The 15,704-nt window shown below is 30.4% G+C and overlaps 2 protein-coding genes across 2 annotated transcripts; both read right to left on the bottom strand.

Annotated features, from left to right (window-relative positions):
- Positions 1–100: 100 nt before the first annotated feature.
- On the bottom strand, positions 101–3,875 carry VAMP714 (vesicle-associated membrane protein 714). The gene is made up of 4 exons (XM_020359683.3): positions 3,392–3,875; positions 1,347–1,537; positions 655–818; positions 101–492 (listed from the first exon to the last, which is right to left on the bottom strand). The coding sequence occupies exons 1-4, from the start codon at positions 3,606–3,608 to the stop codon at positions 402–404; spliced, it is 663 nt and encodes a 220-aa protein (XP_020215272.1). The 5' UTR covers positions 3,609–3,875; the 3' UTR covers positions 101–401.
- A 1,341-nt stretch (positions 3,876–5,216) lies between these two features.
- LOC109799065 (NAC domain-containing protein 90) lies at positions 5,217–6,531 on the bottom strand. Its single transcript, XM_020359554.3, has 3 exons — positions 6,157–6,531; positions 5,775–6,055; positions 5,217–5,696 (listed from the first exon to the last, which is right to left on the bottom strand). The coding sequence occupies exons 1-3, from the start codon at positions 6,320–6,322 to the stop codon at positions 5,409–5,411; spliced, it is 735 nt and encodes a 244-aa protein (XP_020215143.1). The 5' UTR covers positions 6,323–6,531; the 3' UTR covers positions 5,217–5,408.
- Positions 6,532–15,704: the final 9,173 nt, after the last annotated feature.

Here is a 15,704-nt window from a genome sequence, read left to right as displayed (position 1 = left end):
AATGTATTATCAACTTATATTAAATCATCATACTAATGGAAATGTAGAACGGTCCACAACTAAACGAACAGGGAAATTATCACTTTTAACTCTAATATAATTCTTATTTAAAAAATAAACTTGGATTATGATAGATAATAAAAATCCACATTTACAGAAGGATGGCCCATAATCACAGAATAGTACCTTATCAGGTTGCACCGCGAATTATATAATACAGAACCATGAAGAACATAAACAAGAAAATACATATAACTGTTTCTGAATCCTTGATCAAATTTATCCATTCAGCTCATAAATTTGAATCTGGAATACTAAAGTGTCCTCCGATGTACATATTGACAGGAACGATCTGATAATTGCAGAGCTCAGAAAAGAAATGAACAGGCAGGAGTGACCAATTAGGATCTGCAGGACGGTAGAGTGATGCCTCCACAACAAGCAGCGATTATTAAATAAAGAATGATAACAATCAAGACTGTCAATAAGGCCCTGTCAAAGACAAGAAAACACAGTCAAGGAAAGGATAGAAGAAAAGGGCAAAAAAATACTCAGCCTTACGACCTTTAAATCCAATCAAAGTTTGGTATCTCGGATCTAAAATGTATACTTATAAAGTCTTTATATTAAGCTTATGAAAGAAATTTTACTCACAGGAGTTTAAAATTTTTCATCCAAAGAGCTCTTCTAAGGCGCTTCGACTGTTTCCTAAAGTGAAATGTACTGTCTTGCATTGTTGCTGTCTTATCAACAAGAAGCTCGATCCGATCACCTCTCTCCAATATTTTCTCAATATTGTCCACCATGATAGTGCGTATCTGTATGATAGATTGAAAATTTCAATGTCAGCAACTATGGGAAACTAAGCTAAGGGACAGGATGCATGATGTAAAACATCAAAAGAGTAAATACTAAATAACATTACAGCATCCATACAACTTGAAATCCAGTATAATGCTCTTCAGAAACATGTTTGCAAAGCAATCAATACGAAATGATTTCCAGGAAAATAGGTGGATAATTTTTCTATCAAGCATTCTTGCCTATCACTCCTTGGGATGAGCCAAGGAACTTATAAAGGCACGGGAACATTCAAAGTCAATAGGTATACCACCTCTACTTAGCTGACCAACTTTCTATATACATATATCCAATACGTAATGACTCATATGATGGAATTCAATTTTTTTTTTGAAGGCAAAAACAAATATACATCACGTTTGTGTTTTTCTTTGGTCCCAAAAACCAAACTTCTCACTTTGTGCTACATAAAAAAAAAAATGGCGAGGATAAACAAGAAAGATAAAAATAAGGAGGAACAAGAGTTTTCCTTGAAATGTACTTGCCTCACCAACTTCACCCCTCACACGATTGAGGGTATCAGCACTAGGATTACTAGAAAAGAATTCCATTTGCTGATGCAAAACCCTTGAAAACTCGTCATTCATTGCATAAGCAGGAGCATAATTGGCAACTCTACCGTAGTTCTTCATAAACCTCATTTGGATATCTTCCAAGTACGAGAAAGGGATTCTCCCTGGATAAAAAAGAAAATGGGTCATAGAAGCACTTGAAAACATAAATGAACACTAAAACAGCATGATTGTACTTGGACCACAACTTTTTTAATGATTGCTAATTATTGTTGATGATGAGAAATATGCTAATCCTCTAAATCAGTTTTTACAAGAAAAAAAAAATTAACAACAGCTTTGACCAGTAAAGATTAAATTGAGGAACTATGTCTGAAGGAATATTGAAAAACATTAGCAAAATCAATCTTCTCTAGCAGAAGTTTCTAGATATTTGGAGCCTGACCCAAATAGAGGTATAGGTTTATCAATTGTGGGTTTAAAAGGTCTAAGTGTGTCATTGGTTTGGCTTAATTTGGAGGAATAATCAATAGATTTCGCCATCTTCATGACAGAGCCTCTGAAAAATAAGTGACTGCTTTTCCAAAAATAATCTATAACAATAACACAGACATGCACTTACAAGCAATAGGTCATAAGCATATGTCTTCCTATCCATTATAAGCGTATGATTACTATACTTGTTGATAGATTTAGAAGTCATTGGCTGATTCCTTGTTTAGAACAAATCTGACATACCTAATAGTGAAGAGAATAGTTGAAAATCTCTTTCTAGTTAAGGAGTCAATAGAGCATGACAGAAGACTGTTATATCAAATCTTATGTAGTTAAAAGAGGCCTAGTATATCCCACTCCCCTCTCCTCTGCCTTTTTGGTATAACATTAGCTCTGTATCATTTATGCATTGACAGGAAGTGCATTCATGCAGAAAGATTAATGGTTAGTTTCAAATGTCACAAAGCATAGCATACTCTTAAATATAATTAAGATTTGCAGATGATATCATAATATTTACACTTGCAAAACAGACCCTACCAGGATTACCAAAGAGACACAATAATTAAAACCTTAATTATCTTTTGGTGATCTAGGCATGCATTAGTATATACAAATAAGGAAACTTCAATTAGGAGTAAGCTACAAAGAAGCAAACTGATAAACTTAACACAAAAACAAAGGGAAACCCTTTGTGTTTCAAACAGCTCATTTGATGCAGTAAAAGACTTGTATGTGGGAGATGATACTTGGCCTCTGACTGAATCTGGAAGCCTTGTTGGAGTTCATTATTTGTGTGCACGACTATCCACCAACAAGAATTCCTCTCATTTAAGAAGCTATAGTTATGCAATCTCACACAGTTAAGATATCAGCGGTTTAGTACTTTAAGATGCATTAACTGAGTTAGTCATCGACTCAGCATGTCACTGCTGGAAATCTTAAACAATAGGGGAACTCATACTAGGAGCTTGTCAGTCCCCAACATTCAGTTGAAGCTACAAACGACTCTCAAGAACAGCACTCTTCATAACAATTGAATTTCCAAGTGGATGAAAAACTAACACAGAAACAAGCTTGCAGACTCCAATCACAGCGTTGTTCGATTTAATAGACCAACGCTAATGATTTTTATTTGTTTTTGCAATACTTTCATTCACAAAGCAATAAAATGCAAAAACACTCCCTGTTCTAAAGAACAATCATCTATAATTAAAGCTATCTAGGCGTCTGGCCAAACCCTAGGGTTTAATTTTTTCCTTCTCTTTGAAATTTACCTTACACATACTCTCAATTTCGGTTATGTTTCCGTGAAACGACAATAAGAGGTTATGTAGAATCTTTCGTCCAAGCAACACTACGCATCTCACTCACAAGGAGTTCAAACCAGCACCTAACACACGACACAACTCCTGAGTAGATCCTACGTTTAACTGAAAGCGAACCGAGTCGAATAACGAATATATTAAAGATTGCGATAAAGAAAAAGAAAAAAAAAAGCATTAACGGCGAGAAGAACTCACTTCCGAAGGTGTCGTTGGCCATACAGACGTAGGTGATGCCATCGGATCGGAGTATGTGAAAGATGTAGCGATCCTGAGAGAAGCAGAGCCTGGAGTCGGACTCCGCCGGGAGCTTCTCGAGGATGCGGCGAGCCACGGCGCCGGTGTTTCCGGTGACGGCGCTGAACTCCGCCAGCACCACGGTGCCTCTGGCCACCAAAGCGTAGAAGATCGCCATCGGCGAAGAAGGTTCCAGAAGATCGGGGAGAACGTTCTCTGCGGCTCCTCCCTCTCTAGCTAGATCTTCGACTTCGCATTTGAAAATCAGAACGAGATTGTTGTTATCGACACAAAACGTGGAGAACTTGGGAATGGGAATTAGTAACTATTATTTTATTTTATTTTTATTATAATTCTTAGTATTTTTTTGGTTTTTACTGGTTAGGTTAAATTTTTTAATTAAATACGGTGGTTCTGGATTCCATCGGTAGGCCACGTACCGGTGAGTCTACGCCTCAACGGTGGTTTCAGCAACAGCGAGAGCATTCGACGCACGTGTTACTACTTGGTTAGGGGAAGTCATTTTCAACTAGTCAGAGGATAAGTATGAATAAATAAATAAATATTTTTTAATGTGTATATCAATATCTTCCTCGATTCTTTGATAAATTACTTTTATTTTTATTTTCTAAAAATATATTTAATAATATATTTTGTATCGGGAAAAACCCAAGTCCCACGTCGACTAGAGATTAGACAATTGAATAGTATATAAGTGGAAAACAACCCTCACCTTACAAGCCGGTTTTGTAGGGTTGAGTTAGGCTTAATCTACTATTCTAACATGGTATTAGAGCCATTGATGCATGCTTCACAGGCATGAGGGGGTGTATTGGGAAAAACCCAAGTCCCGCCAATCCTAGATCATTAAAAAGGATCACCTACCATTTATCCACGTACCAAGCCCAATAGTGCTGGACGTGAGGGGGTGTATTGGGAAAAACTCAAGTCCCACATCGACTAGAGATTAGGCAATTACCATGTTAGAATAGTAGATTAAGACTCAATCCTACAAAACCGGCTTGTAAAATTTATTGCTTAATTCTATTCATATCAGCATAATGTTAGTAAGTATGTTAATAAAAAAATTATATAAATTTCACATATAAATACGCTGGCTTCTTATTTTAAAATGTATAAAAAGTGTAAGAATACTATATATATCATAATAATAAGAGCTTATGGAAATAGTATAAAAAATGGCGCTGTAATTTTTTTCTTTTTTGATTGGAATCCAGTTGCTTAGGCACCACCACTAGTACTACTAAATAATAAAATATAAATGATAATTTTTTTAATCCATATAATTTAAAATAAAATTTTTAATTTTTATACTTATAATTTTAATATCATTTAATTATTATCATTTTTTTAATATTATTTTCTTTATATTGACATGACATATATCGTATAATATGTGAATTTAACGGATGATTCACTTCACATTCATGGTATAAAAGTTACAATAGATAACTTTGAATTTGACGTGAAAAATTACATCTCTAATAAGTTACTAATAAGTTATTAAAATTTTGTGAAAATAAAAAAAAATATGTCTCTATATATGTGAAGATATAAAAGAAATACAAAATGTAAGAAATTTAATTTAACGTAATTTCATTAAAATAAATTTAATATCAAATATAAATAATTAAATTAACATTCTTATTACGCTAATATGGAACAAATAACGTTAAAAAAAATAATGGTGGAATAAAATATTAAAAATTATAAATATGAAAATGAAAAGGACCTATCTTAAATTATAAAAAAAAAAAAAGTCAAATAGAAGAATTAAAGAGGTTTATTTAATTTGAACTAAAAAGAAATACAGTAAGTAAAATTATAAAAGCTAATTAACATACATATTAGCCTTAAACATTTTATGAAATGTATAAATATATGTATATGCCTATGTTGGTTAGCGAATGTTGGTGTGATATTTGAATGGATGAGGTTTGTTTGAGTTAGCTAGAGGCTAGAGGGAATTAAATTGTTCCCATTCGAATTCCCAGAGCGGTTGTTGGAGTTGAACCTCAGTATTAACATTTAGGTTCCAAACTAAGTCTCCACCCTCTGCCACCTGAAGGCTATAGACTCCACCCAAGTGAGAATTCTGAGATGAACTGGATCCATCCTCTCTTGCCGTTTGCTGCGCCACAATTCTCTGCGACTCTGCTCCTTCCCTCTCTAGTGGCCGTCGATCAAATGCTCGAAAGCTTCCCGATATCACATACACCCGACACAAGCTGAATTCCCTTCTCAACTAAACACCAAAACATTTTAAACATTATATCACTTAATATAATTAAGATAACATTTAAAACATAAGTTTGATAGATACCCGAGGGGTGGATTGATTGGAGAATTCAATGGCTCTATACTCATTCATCTTCCATTCAGTTTTTGTTCCCAAGGGAGCTTTCCCTTTGTAGAAGACCATGGATTTCTTCATCCCAATGACTCTATTATGAGAAGAGTAAACGTAGCCAGGGGAGCCCGTGGCCTTCCAGTACCCACAAGCAGTGGTTCTGCTGGGTCTGCCTCCCCTGGCTTCTCTCTCTTGACCGGGACAAAAGAAAAACCATTGCTCTGTGTCCCCGCGACAACGCTCCCCAGCATGTGCTACACATTGCAACAAACTAAACCATCACAAAGGCTCACAAATATAGTATAGAGGGAGAATATTTTAACCAAAACAAACTCTAACAACTTATTTATCGTACTTGGAAGGTTCCACGGCTCAACACCATTGATGTCAATAACCGGAATAACACTGTCTATGGCTGAGGCTAAACTATTTCTTTGCCCTTGTAGCTTCTTCTGTAGGTAGAACCCCACTAGCTCTTCTTCTGTCGGAAAGAAACGAAACCCGGGTGGATGATCTACCATAGTACTGTTTTGGGTTATATGGAATGGAACTATATATTATACGGCTATAGTTTTTATCTACCTTTTGCAAAATTCGAATGAGGTGAATATATAAACATGGATGCAGAAGCTCCAAAAAGTTGCGAGTGGTGGGGCAGAGATATTCACCGAGTGAATTTAGAAAAAAAGGACGAGTTTGGATGGAAACTTTCACGCGGTTATGGGAGCGAGAAAACGTCTATGATATCCATGTTGGGTACCTTATGATGGCTACAGGCCTATATTATCCAATAAAATATCGTTTTGAATCAGTCATAACCTCTCCGACAAAACATAAGAGAAAAGGAAAGAAAAAAAGAAAAAAAAACTTACCTCTCTCTGTGTTGTTGGTATGTGCAATCATTCTATGTTAAGTCAGATAGGTTTTGTGTAATGAAACCTAATCACTTCTGCTGGAGCCTAATTTTCCAGACATATTTGTCAACATGTCAATGGAGATTTCTTTGGCTGATCAATCAAGCAACGGAATCTCACAAGTGGAACAAGTCAGATATGTCTTGTGTTCCCCCTCGCCACAAAAACATCTAGTCTAACTTCATTCATTTTATGTAATATCAAAATAGATTTCTGATCATTTTTTTTTATCTAATTATTATTTTGATTCTTTATAATTTTATAAATTTTATATTTTTGTTTTTATGAATTTTTTATTTTAGTCTCTATACATTTTTTTTTTCTTTTTAGTCTTTAATCTATCTTCTATACAGATTAAAAAAAATAAAAATATACATAAGGACTAAAATAAAATATTTTTAATTATAAGAACTAAAAGATTAAATTCATATAATTGTAAGAATCAAAACAGATTAAACTTATTTAAAAAAAAAAATAAGAGATGTATATCACTCCTTATTATTTTTGCATTATTTATTCATTTTAACGTGAAATTATTTATTAATCTTGACACAAATATTTCTGAATTAGATACTAATTTTACTTATAATATTTGAAATGTCGTTAATTCAAGTGATTTTTATAAGTAGGAAAGATGAAATACAATATTATCTGTTAAATAAATAACAAAGATCAAATTAAGCACAGGTGCCTAATTACTGTTTAACTCATTTGATGAACGTTGTAAATACACTCGTCATTTTTGTTCAAATTTTCCCTTTTTGTATTTATTTTGAAGTATTAATTACTTCTTTATTTATGTAAATTTTTAGAATTATATACATACATATATATATATATATATATATAAAATTCAATTTCTATTTTTCTCTTCTGGCTTGTACTCTTAAATTATATTTTAAAAATCGTTTTATTCATTTAATTGTTATTTAATTACTAAATTTAAGCTTTTTAACTTATAAATATTATATTAAAATATATCCTTTTAAAAGTGACTAATTTTTTTTATACTTTTATTTTATCTTAAAGTCGTTCTTGCTTTGGATTTTTTTCTTAAAAAAAAGGGTAAATTTGGATTCTCGTAAATTGTTTATTTATATATTTATAACATAGTTTTTTAATTATTGTATTCAGTTAAAGCTTATTTGAAGAATTGTGAAAATATATATTATAATGTTAAATATTTTATTTATTTTATATTTTGAATTAATATTTTGTTTAAATTTAATATACTCATAAAATAAAGGAGTATTCCTGTGTCGTTGAGGATTAAAATATATTAGTATTTTAGCATGTATACTTCACATGCTAAATGTTAATTATATGTAACTAAATTTTATAATAAATTATATATAAATGAATATTATATTTTAATATATAAATTATATTTAAAATTTGTATAAACAGATATTTTTAAAATATAAAATTATATTTTTGACTTATTTTAAATAAGTTATATTATGGCATAAAATTATTTTTAAAATATTAAATTTTTATTTATTGATAATTAAATTATATAAAAAGTTAAGAAAATTTTTAAACACACTTTCGTAAAAGTTTAAAAATGCTATTGCAAAAGATAGCATATTGAATTTAACATATAGGATGTAATTCTTTGTCTAGCTTCCTTCATTAAAATAAATATCATTTACAATTTGACATATTAATTAGGATAGTTATTAAATATTAATTTTTTAAAAAAATAAGTTTGGTGATATTACCCTCTCGTGTTTATGCTTTTCTATTCCACATATGTAATACACATGCCAAAATGTATAGATAAAATAAAAATAATAATTAAAACCTAATAAGTTTCTACATTTCAACCTGGAGGGTAATACCACTTACAGGGAAGCATTTAAGTACCTTGGAATGTTTCGTGAGTAGCGATAAGAACCAAAGCAAAACTCAGCAAGTACGAATTATTAGCGTTAATTTGTGCTTTTAGCCAATTATTTAAGTTTTTTATAATTATGCTAGTCGTAAAAAGTATATCTATTAATTTTGTTAATAATAAATTACATTTTTTCATACACAAATCTTGAATCCTAAATAAATAACTTGTTAATAGTAATTATAGATTTAATCTATATTTTTGTGTGTGTACTTTTTTTGACTTTATGCTATTGTTTTTAGTGCATGATGCTTTATATGTACGAGGTGTGGAGATGGTTATTTATTGGATATAGTTACTAATTATAGTAGCGAAGGAGAAGATTTATTGTTAGAGAAAAATTTTGTTTCGTCTGTCTTAACTTTAATTTTGATATAAAACATATTAAAGAATGCTCAGTTTTAGCTCAAAAAAATACTTGTAACAGTTTTATATGCTAGTGAAAATTTTGATTGAATATTAAGACCGAATGTGATCTTAAATTTAAGACAAACCAGCGTAACAAGGTATATTATTAATTGTACTTTTTTTTATAAAGTTGAGTATTCAAAACTTGCAACTATTTCTCAGATTATTAACTTGTGCTTAATAATGTCATTTTCTTAAATTAATTTTTATTTTTGTAGTACTGTTTTGTCAGTGATGTTCACTCTCGCGAGTATGTGAAAATTATTTTCCCTATGGCAAATTTATTTTTAGGTTAAATTAATTTTTATTCTTAAATTATTTTTTGAGTGTTGGATTGACGCATGAATATTCCACTTCGCGTGTTTTGACTTTTGTTTGGCTTGCGAGACACAAAAGTGTTTCCATATTTAGGCAGCTTGAGATTCAAATATTATAACACTATCATTTCTATGTTTTACTTTAATTATATGCTTAATTGTAAGTGATTGATAGTGTTTTTGTTTAAAAATTCTTGTGGTAAAGGAATTCTGACTAGAGATATTAACGAGATGGAACGGATATAAGTAATAACTCTTTATTATTTTTTTCTTGGATAAATATTTGTTCGTATTTATTTATATATATATATATATATATATAGATAGATAGATATTTATTGAGTAGGTATTTGTATTTTTTTTTAATATTTATGAATATTTATAGATATTTATTAAAAAAATATCTTAAAAATATTTAATAAAATATTTTAATCATATATTTTAATTATTTGTAATAGATTTTTTAAGAAAGTTATAAAAATATGCATAAAATTTGTGAAGATTATAATTAAAATTTAAATAAAATCTACATAAAAAAAAGTCTGGAAATCATAAAATTTAAATTTAAATATTCTTCACAGTTATACTATAACAATAAGTGAATTTAAAAATTAAATTTTAATCATTCAATCATAAAAATTTAAAGTTAAAACAATAATTGTTAAAATAAAATATTTTGATTACACATAAATTAAAATAAATGATATTTAACTATTATGTCTAAACAAAATCTAAATAAAATCAAATTTATAGGAATTTAAATCAAATCAAATTCATGCAAGTGTAAATAAATTGAATAGCGGATATATATATTCATGGATATGAATACTATAATACTCGTATCCTCCCATTAACACGTGAATATAAAAAATATTTGTACTTGTTATTCGTAAATACTCATTTACAATATCTATTTTTTATTTGTTGCGGATTTTATTTGTAAATATTTACAAGTATGAATTTTTTGACATCTCTAATCTTGAAAGTTAAGTTGTCTCTGAGATAATCTTAAATATAGTTAAGTTGATTCAACCCCAAAAAGGATAAATAAGATTTTTATTAAGATGTGATCTCATAAGTTCTTGTTTTAAAAATTTCTAGAAAGAAGTTTTCTAAACCCAAACTTTATTCTCCTTCTTCTAAATTGAAAATTACTTTTTTTTTTTTAGTTGATTCACTTGACTAATTAGAGATTTCAAGTTTTTGGAGTTAGAATAGCTAGTTTGTTTTCTCTCTTCCCTCTCCTTGATTTGGATTGACAAGAGGTAGAAATTTTTTTATATTTGATTCATTATTAATGCATATTTGATTGTTGATGATTGAGATCACTTAATTGTAGTTGAATAGAGGTTGAATTCATGAGATATGGTTGATTACATATATTTTTTCTCCTTTTCAAACCATTTCACTTTATTTTTACTGCATTTGAGTAATTCAAAACATAAAACACTAAATAACAAATAAAAATGAAAAAAAATAATAATAAAAAGAGGGCCATAAAAGCTCATAAAAAAAAAAATTTATGTATACGTAAGCCGATGCTAGCCTACAGCGTATTTCTATACGTCATCTAGGTAGAAGCATTCCGCAAGCCCAGAGACTCATCGACCTATTTATTTTTTATTCAGAACATGTTAATAAATTTTTTTAAAAGCATTCATAAAAAGATTAAATTATTTTTTATAAGCTAAGTTTAGTTTACATATAAATTAAAAATATATTTTTTTAGAAAAAAAAACAATATGAAAAAATGTTACCGCTTTTCGTGCAATGTTTTATTGTTTTTCTTTCAACAAAACAGACAGAAGGCAATCTCAGGATTCTCAACACATGGACATTGGGTTGGCATGTCAAATACGTATCTTGGGTGATAAAATCACATTAAAAATAAAAATAACAAATAAATTTATTATTTGTAGATTCAAAGGTGACGCGTTGGACATTTCAAAGGCTACTAAAACCCTAGTAAGAGAGGAGAAAATAAAAAAGGAAAAATATAAATATAATAAATTAATAAGTAATATGACCATGTGATCAGAAAAAAGAAAAAGAAATGAAAAGAGTAGGTAGAGTGTTGTTAACAGGAGTAAATTATGTAGATATTTATTGAAGTTTAATGAGATTGAATATTTTTTTTTCTATTCTTATATTAACTCTTTTAATTGTTTGAAAATTATTATAGTTATATTTTCTAAATATTTTTTAATTTAATAAAAAAATATTTTTTTTTATTAGATCAATCTTTATAAAAATAAACTAATAATTTCAACTATGACTCTAATTTTTTTTTTTTTGGTAACTCAACTATGACTCTAATACGACAACATATTTTAAATATCATATTAATTCTTTAATTATTTAAAAATCATTACACTCTAATCCAGTAAAAAAAAAAAAAAACATTAATGTAAGTAACTGACCATACTAATAAACAACTCACAAATTTAATGTGACATGATATAGCACTGAAAATTATTTATAAGCATATCTTACCGGAAATATGCTCTAATACTAGGTTGTGGCACTGTTTGTTTCCGCGTTGAGGGAGGCAGTTTGGGACCCCTCCCATGACTAGGTAATGATGTCAAGCTGCAAAGATATATTTACTATGTTTGTGTGGAAATGAAAATTTTTACGACTTTGAAAACAGTGATTCTTTGTAGAAACAAATGCCAATAGATGGGATACTTACTTTCTACATGCCTTCCACTAATAAAGTATACAAATAAATATCATGGTAGACATGTTATTTTTTTGAAAAAACGTACGAGTCTTGCCTCATGATACTACTTGAGAATCGTCAATATTCATCTTATTAATCTTAAGATGTAAGAAACATTATATTAATTCTTAAAATTGTTTAGATTTATCAATTTTAAAATTAAGATGATATTTCTATATTTTCGATCTCTTATACATATTTATTGCTAAATTAAAAAGAAAAATATCCAACATCCAATATCGAATAATAATTAAAAAAAACATATTCAAAATATATGTTAATGGATTAGAGATTTTAATATTTAACAGTATCTTAATTTCAAACTTGATCGTGAAAAATATATATAGCGAGGTATATAGATGGAAAACTTACAACCATCAACTTATTTTATTTTATCTTTTTAATTTTCCTTTTCAGTTCTTTGGTTGTTTCGAATAAATTTTATATTTGACCGGATGAACCATTAATTTATTTTTTAAAAAAATATTATAAGATTCAACATGTCATTATATTTAATAATATAAGGTTAGTACGTATTGAAAATACTAACTATATTTAACTATCCTAAGGTTATCATACTACAATTCTTGGTCATTCATGCAATTCAATACATGTATAGGGAGAGAAAACATAAAAGAGTTCTTGTATATATGACTCCAAACATAAATCCTCTTATGGGATCATATATATGTCCTATACATATATATAATCTACATAAATAATACAATTGTATATAAAATATTATTAATTGTCGATCAAGTGTCTATACAACAATTATGTTACATTAGAGTAACATTACCAAAACTAAGTCACCTCCAACATGACCCTCAACCAGCTAACTAAGTCATCCTATTAATCATGTCCTACTCCCAAACCAAGTATAATTATTGTAGTTCCAACTACAAGGAAAAAAAAAGGCAAGCTTGTGAAAGAATAAAAATAAGATTCAACAATATAAGATTACAACAATAAACGGTAGACAACACAATCAACATTGAATGCAACATGACTTAACAACTTTCCACTTGTCAACAATATCATCATATAAACTACACAACAACTTACAACACAAGCAATGTTATCATCATAAACATTTTGAAACAATTAATGCATTGTCACACATATCAACTATGGAGATTTCCTACAACAAAGGTGAACAGTTTGAGTGGTAGACCTTACCAAACCACAACGAACCTATCACAACTAGGTCAAATAATAAAGACAATGTTATGCCTCTAAGAATGTCAGGTAAATGACAAATTAATTTCTCAAATTTTGTCACTTAAACTAGGAAAATCTAGTACTACTATCAAGGTAGAACAACTTAAGTGTGAGTCTACTATGACCTTAACATGCATATCTTAACCTAATTTGAGATTAACCTATGATTATCCTCCAAATACTACACACCTTCCCAACAATCAGTTAAGAATTTTACCCATTGACTCATACTTTACTCAATTGGTAACGTTATACATGTATGACTCAGATTGACCCCATACGGATTCCACATAAAACCTAGATAAGACAATTTAAAATATCACATTTTACTTTAGCACATCATGTTTGACACCATCTTTTCCACACCCGACGTCAATTGATATATCTGTAGCTCGCTCACGCTCAACGTCAATCCACCTACACCTGGCGTGGATGAGACAAGACGTAGATGAGGTAGAGAACCTCTGAGTTAATAGTGTTTGGCATGGCTAAACCCATGCCAACTTTGTTTAGACAAAGAATCTCTACCTGACTCATGTCTGATGTCACAACACTAGTGTCTGGCATCATCTATGCAAAGAATCTCTATCTTGATCTCATTTGGTGTCACTTGTCTTGGGGCCTGACGTCACCAAATCAATGAGCTTTTCGAGTTCTCATGTCTGACGCCACTTATTTTACATTCAACGTGACCATAGAAAGCTCTTCATTGACCTACACTCAACGCTACCAATCTCATGTCTGATATGATTAAGGTAAAAAACCCCTAACTTGAGTCACGCCTGATACCATGAAGACACGCTAAGTGTGATGAGAATTTTCGCACTTGAGCAAAATGTCAGTTTTGGCTTAATCCAATTAAACTCAGAAAAAGGCCAACATGCAACACATAATACAACATCTAGGCATCATAATTAGTTTGAAATCAACTTAGTACACAACATGCAACCGTTAAACATCAAATTCTCCACGATCTCATAAGAAACCATCAAGAATAACTTTTCAAGTATTTCCATCAACTTAGCCATCAAAGTAAAATATTATAAGCATCTTTCAACAATCACAAATCAACAAATTCAATCCACAAACTTCCCGTACCTCTGGTTGATCCAAAAGAGAATAGGTGAGGAGAAGAAGGTGAATTTCACATGGTTCTAACTTCGAGATTCCTACTCCAGGAGTTTGAATCTCCAACTCAGTTAAGTGAATCAACTATAGGGAAGGGAAAATGATTTTTAATAGGAAAAGAGGAAGAAACAAGCTTGGGGTTTTAGAGACATCTTTATCTTCTCTCTAGTTTCTTAAAACATGAGCTTATGAGGTTCATATCTTAAGAAAGAAAAATTATATAGCATTCTTTAAGCTAAACCAACTTAACATTGATTCAAACTATCTCAAAGACAACTTAACTCTCAAGGGTCTATTGACCTCAAGAGTTCTAAAACAACAACAATAAACCAAAACAACAATTAATCATATGCTCCCTCTATTCTCTATTATAATAAAAACAAACATACATTTTTTGTTCTTAGATATAAATAAATTTAACTACTTTTGAATCATTTAATAATATTTTCTCCAAAACATCCCTCCTTTAATGTATGACTTTTAATTGCACTACTTCTCTTGACATCGATAACAATGACAATTTAGGAAGAATCTTATGGAAATAACAAAATTCAATGAAATAACTAACTTTTTTAATTTTCATAAAATCAATTATTTTTACTTATAATAGAGAGCAAAGAGAGTGACTCATATAATTAAATAAAACACCTAAATTATACAATGTTACTGTGAGACCCCCACTTTCGTTTTCCTTTTCTCCCCCAACCTTCATCACTTTCATTCACTCTCTTCTTCCCTCCCATTTTCTCACTTTGTTTTCACTCTCTTTACTTGGGTTGAAGGTGCTGATCAAGATTAGGTGGAGCTAGCTGAGACGTGTGGAGCTTTCTTTTGTTCAAGCTTTTCCTTTTTCTTCCTCTTTCGTCGTTCTTCTTCCTGGAGCTCGGATTTCTTCACCGAGGTAAGGGAAGCTAGGCTTTTGCTGATTTTGGTTGAGAATGAGTCTTAAAAACTCATTAGTTGCTTGATGATGGATGATTAATGGCTGAGATTGAAGAAAATTCATTTTTGGCTTTTCGGGGTTTCGGGTGAAATTTGGGTTTTTCTTGTTTGATGGTTGCATGTTGAAAAGGTGATGTTTTTGAGCTGTTTGGGGAAAGTGTGGCATTTTGGCTGGTTTTCATGTGAAATTTTTGGTTGTTTGTGCAGGTTTTGAGGAAGATTTTCGAAGTTGGAGGGTTCCTGATTGAGAGCACGCCAGGCGTAGTTCTTGGCGCCGGGCGCGTGACCATCAGAGGGCTCCATTGGTCGAGCACGCCGGGCGCAAGGTTGTATTCGCCGTGCGAGCTTGAAGATGGA

The sequence above is a fragment of the Cajanus cajan genome, chromosome 8 (genome assembly GCF_000230855.2).
Source record: "Cajanus cajan strain Asha chromosome 8, NIPB_CcT2T_4, whole genome shotgun sequence".
Classification (NCBI taxonomy): Eukaryota; Viridiplantae; Streptophyta; class Magnoliopsida; order Fabales; family Fabaceae; genus Cajanus; species Cajanus cajan.
The sequence above is the reverse complement of the archived record's forward strand: the minus strand, read 5'-3'. Positions and strand labels throughout refer to the sequence as shown.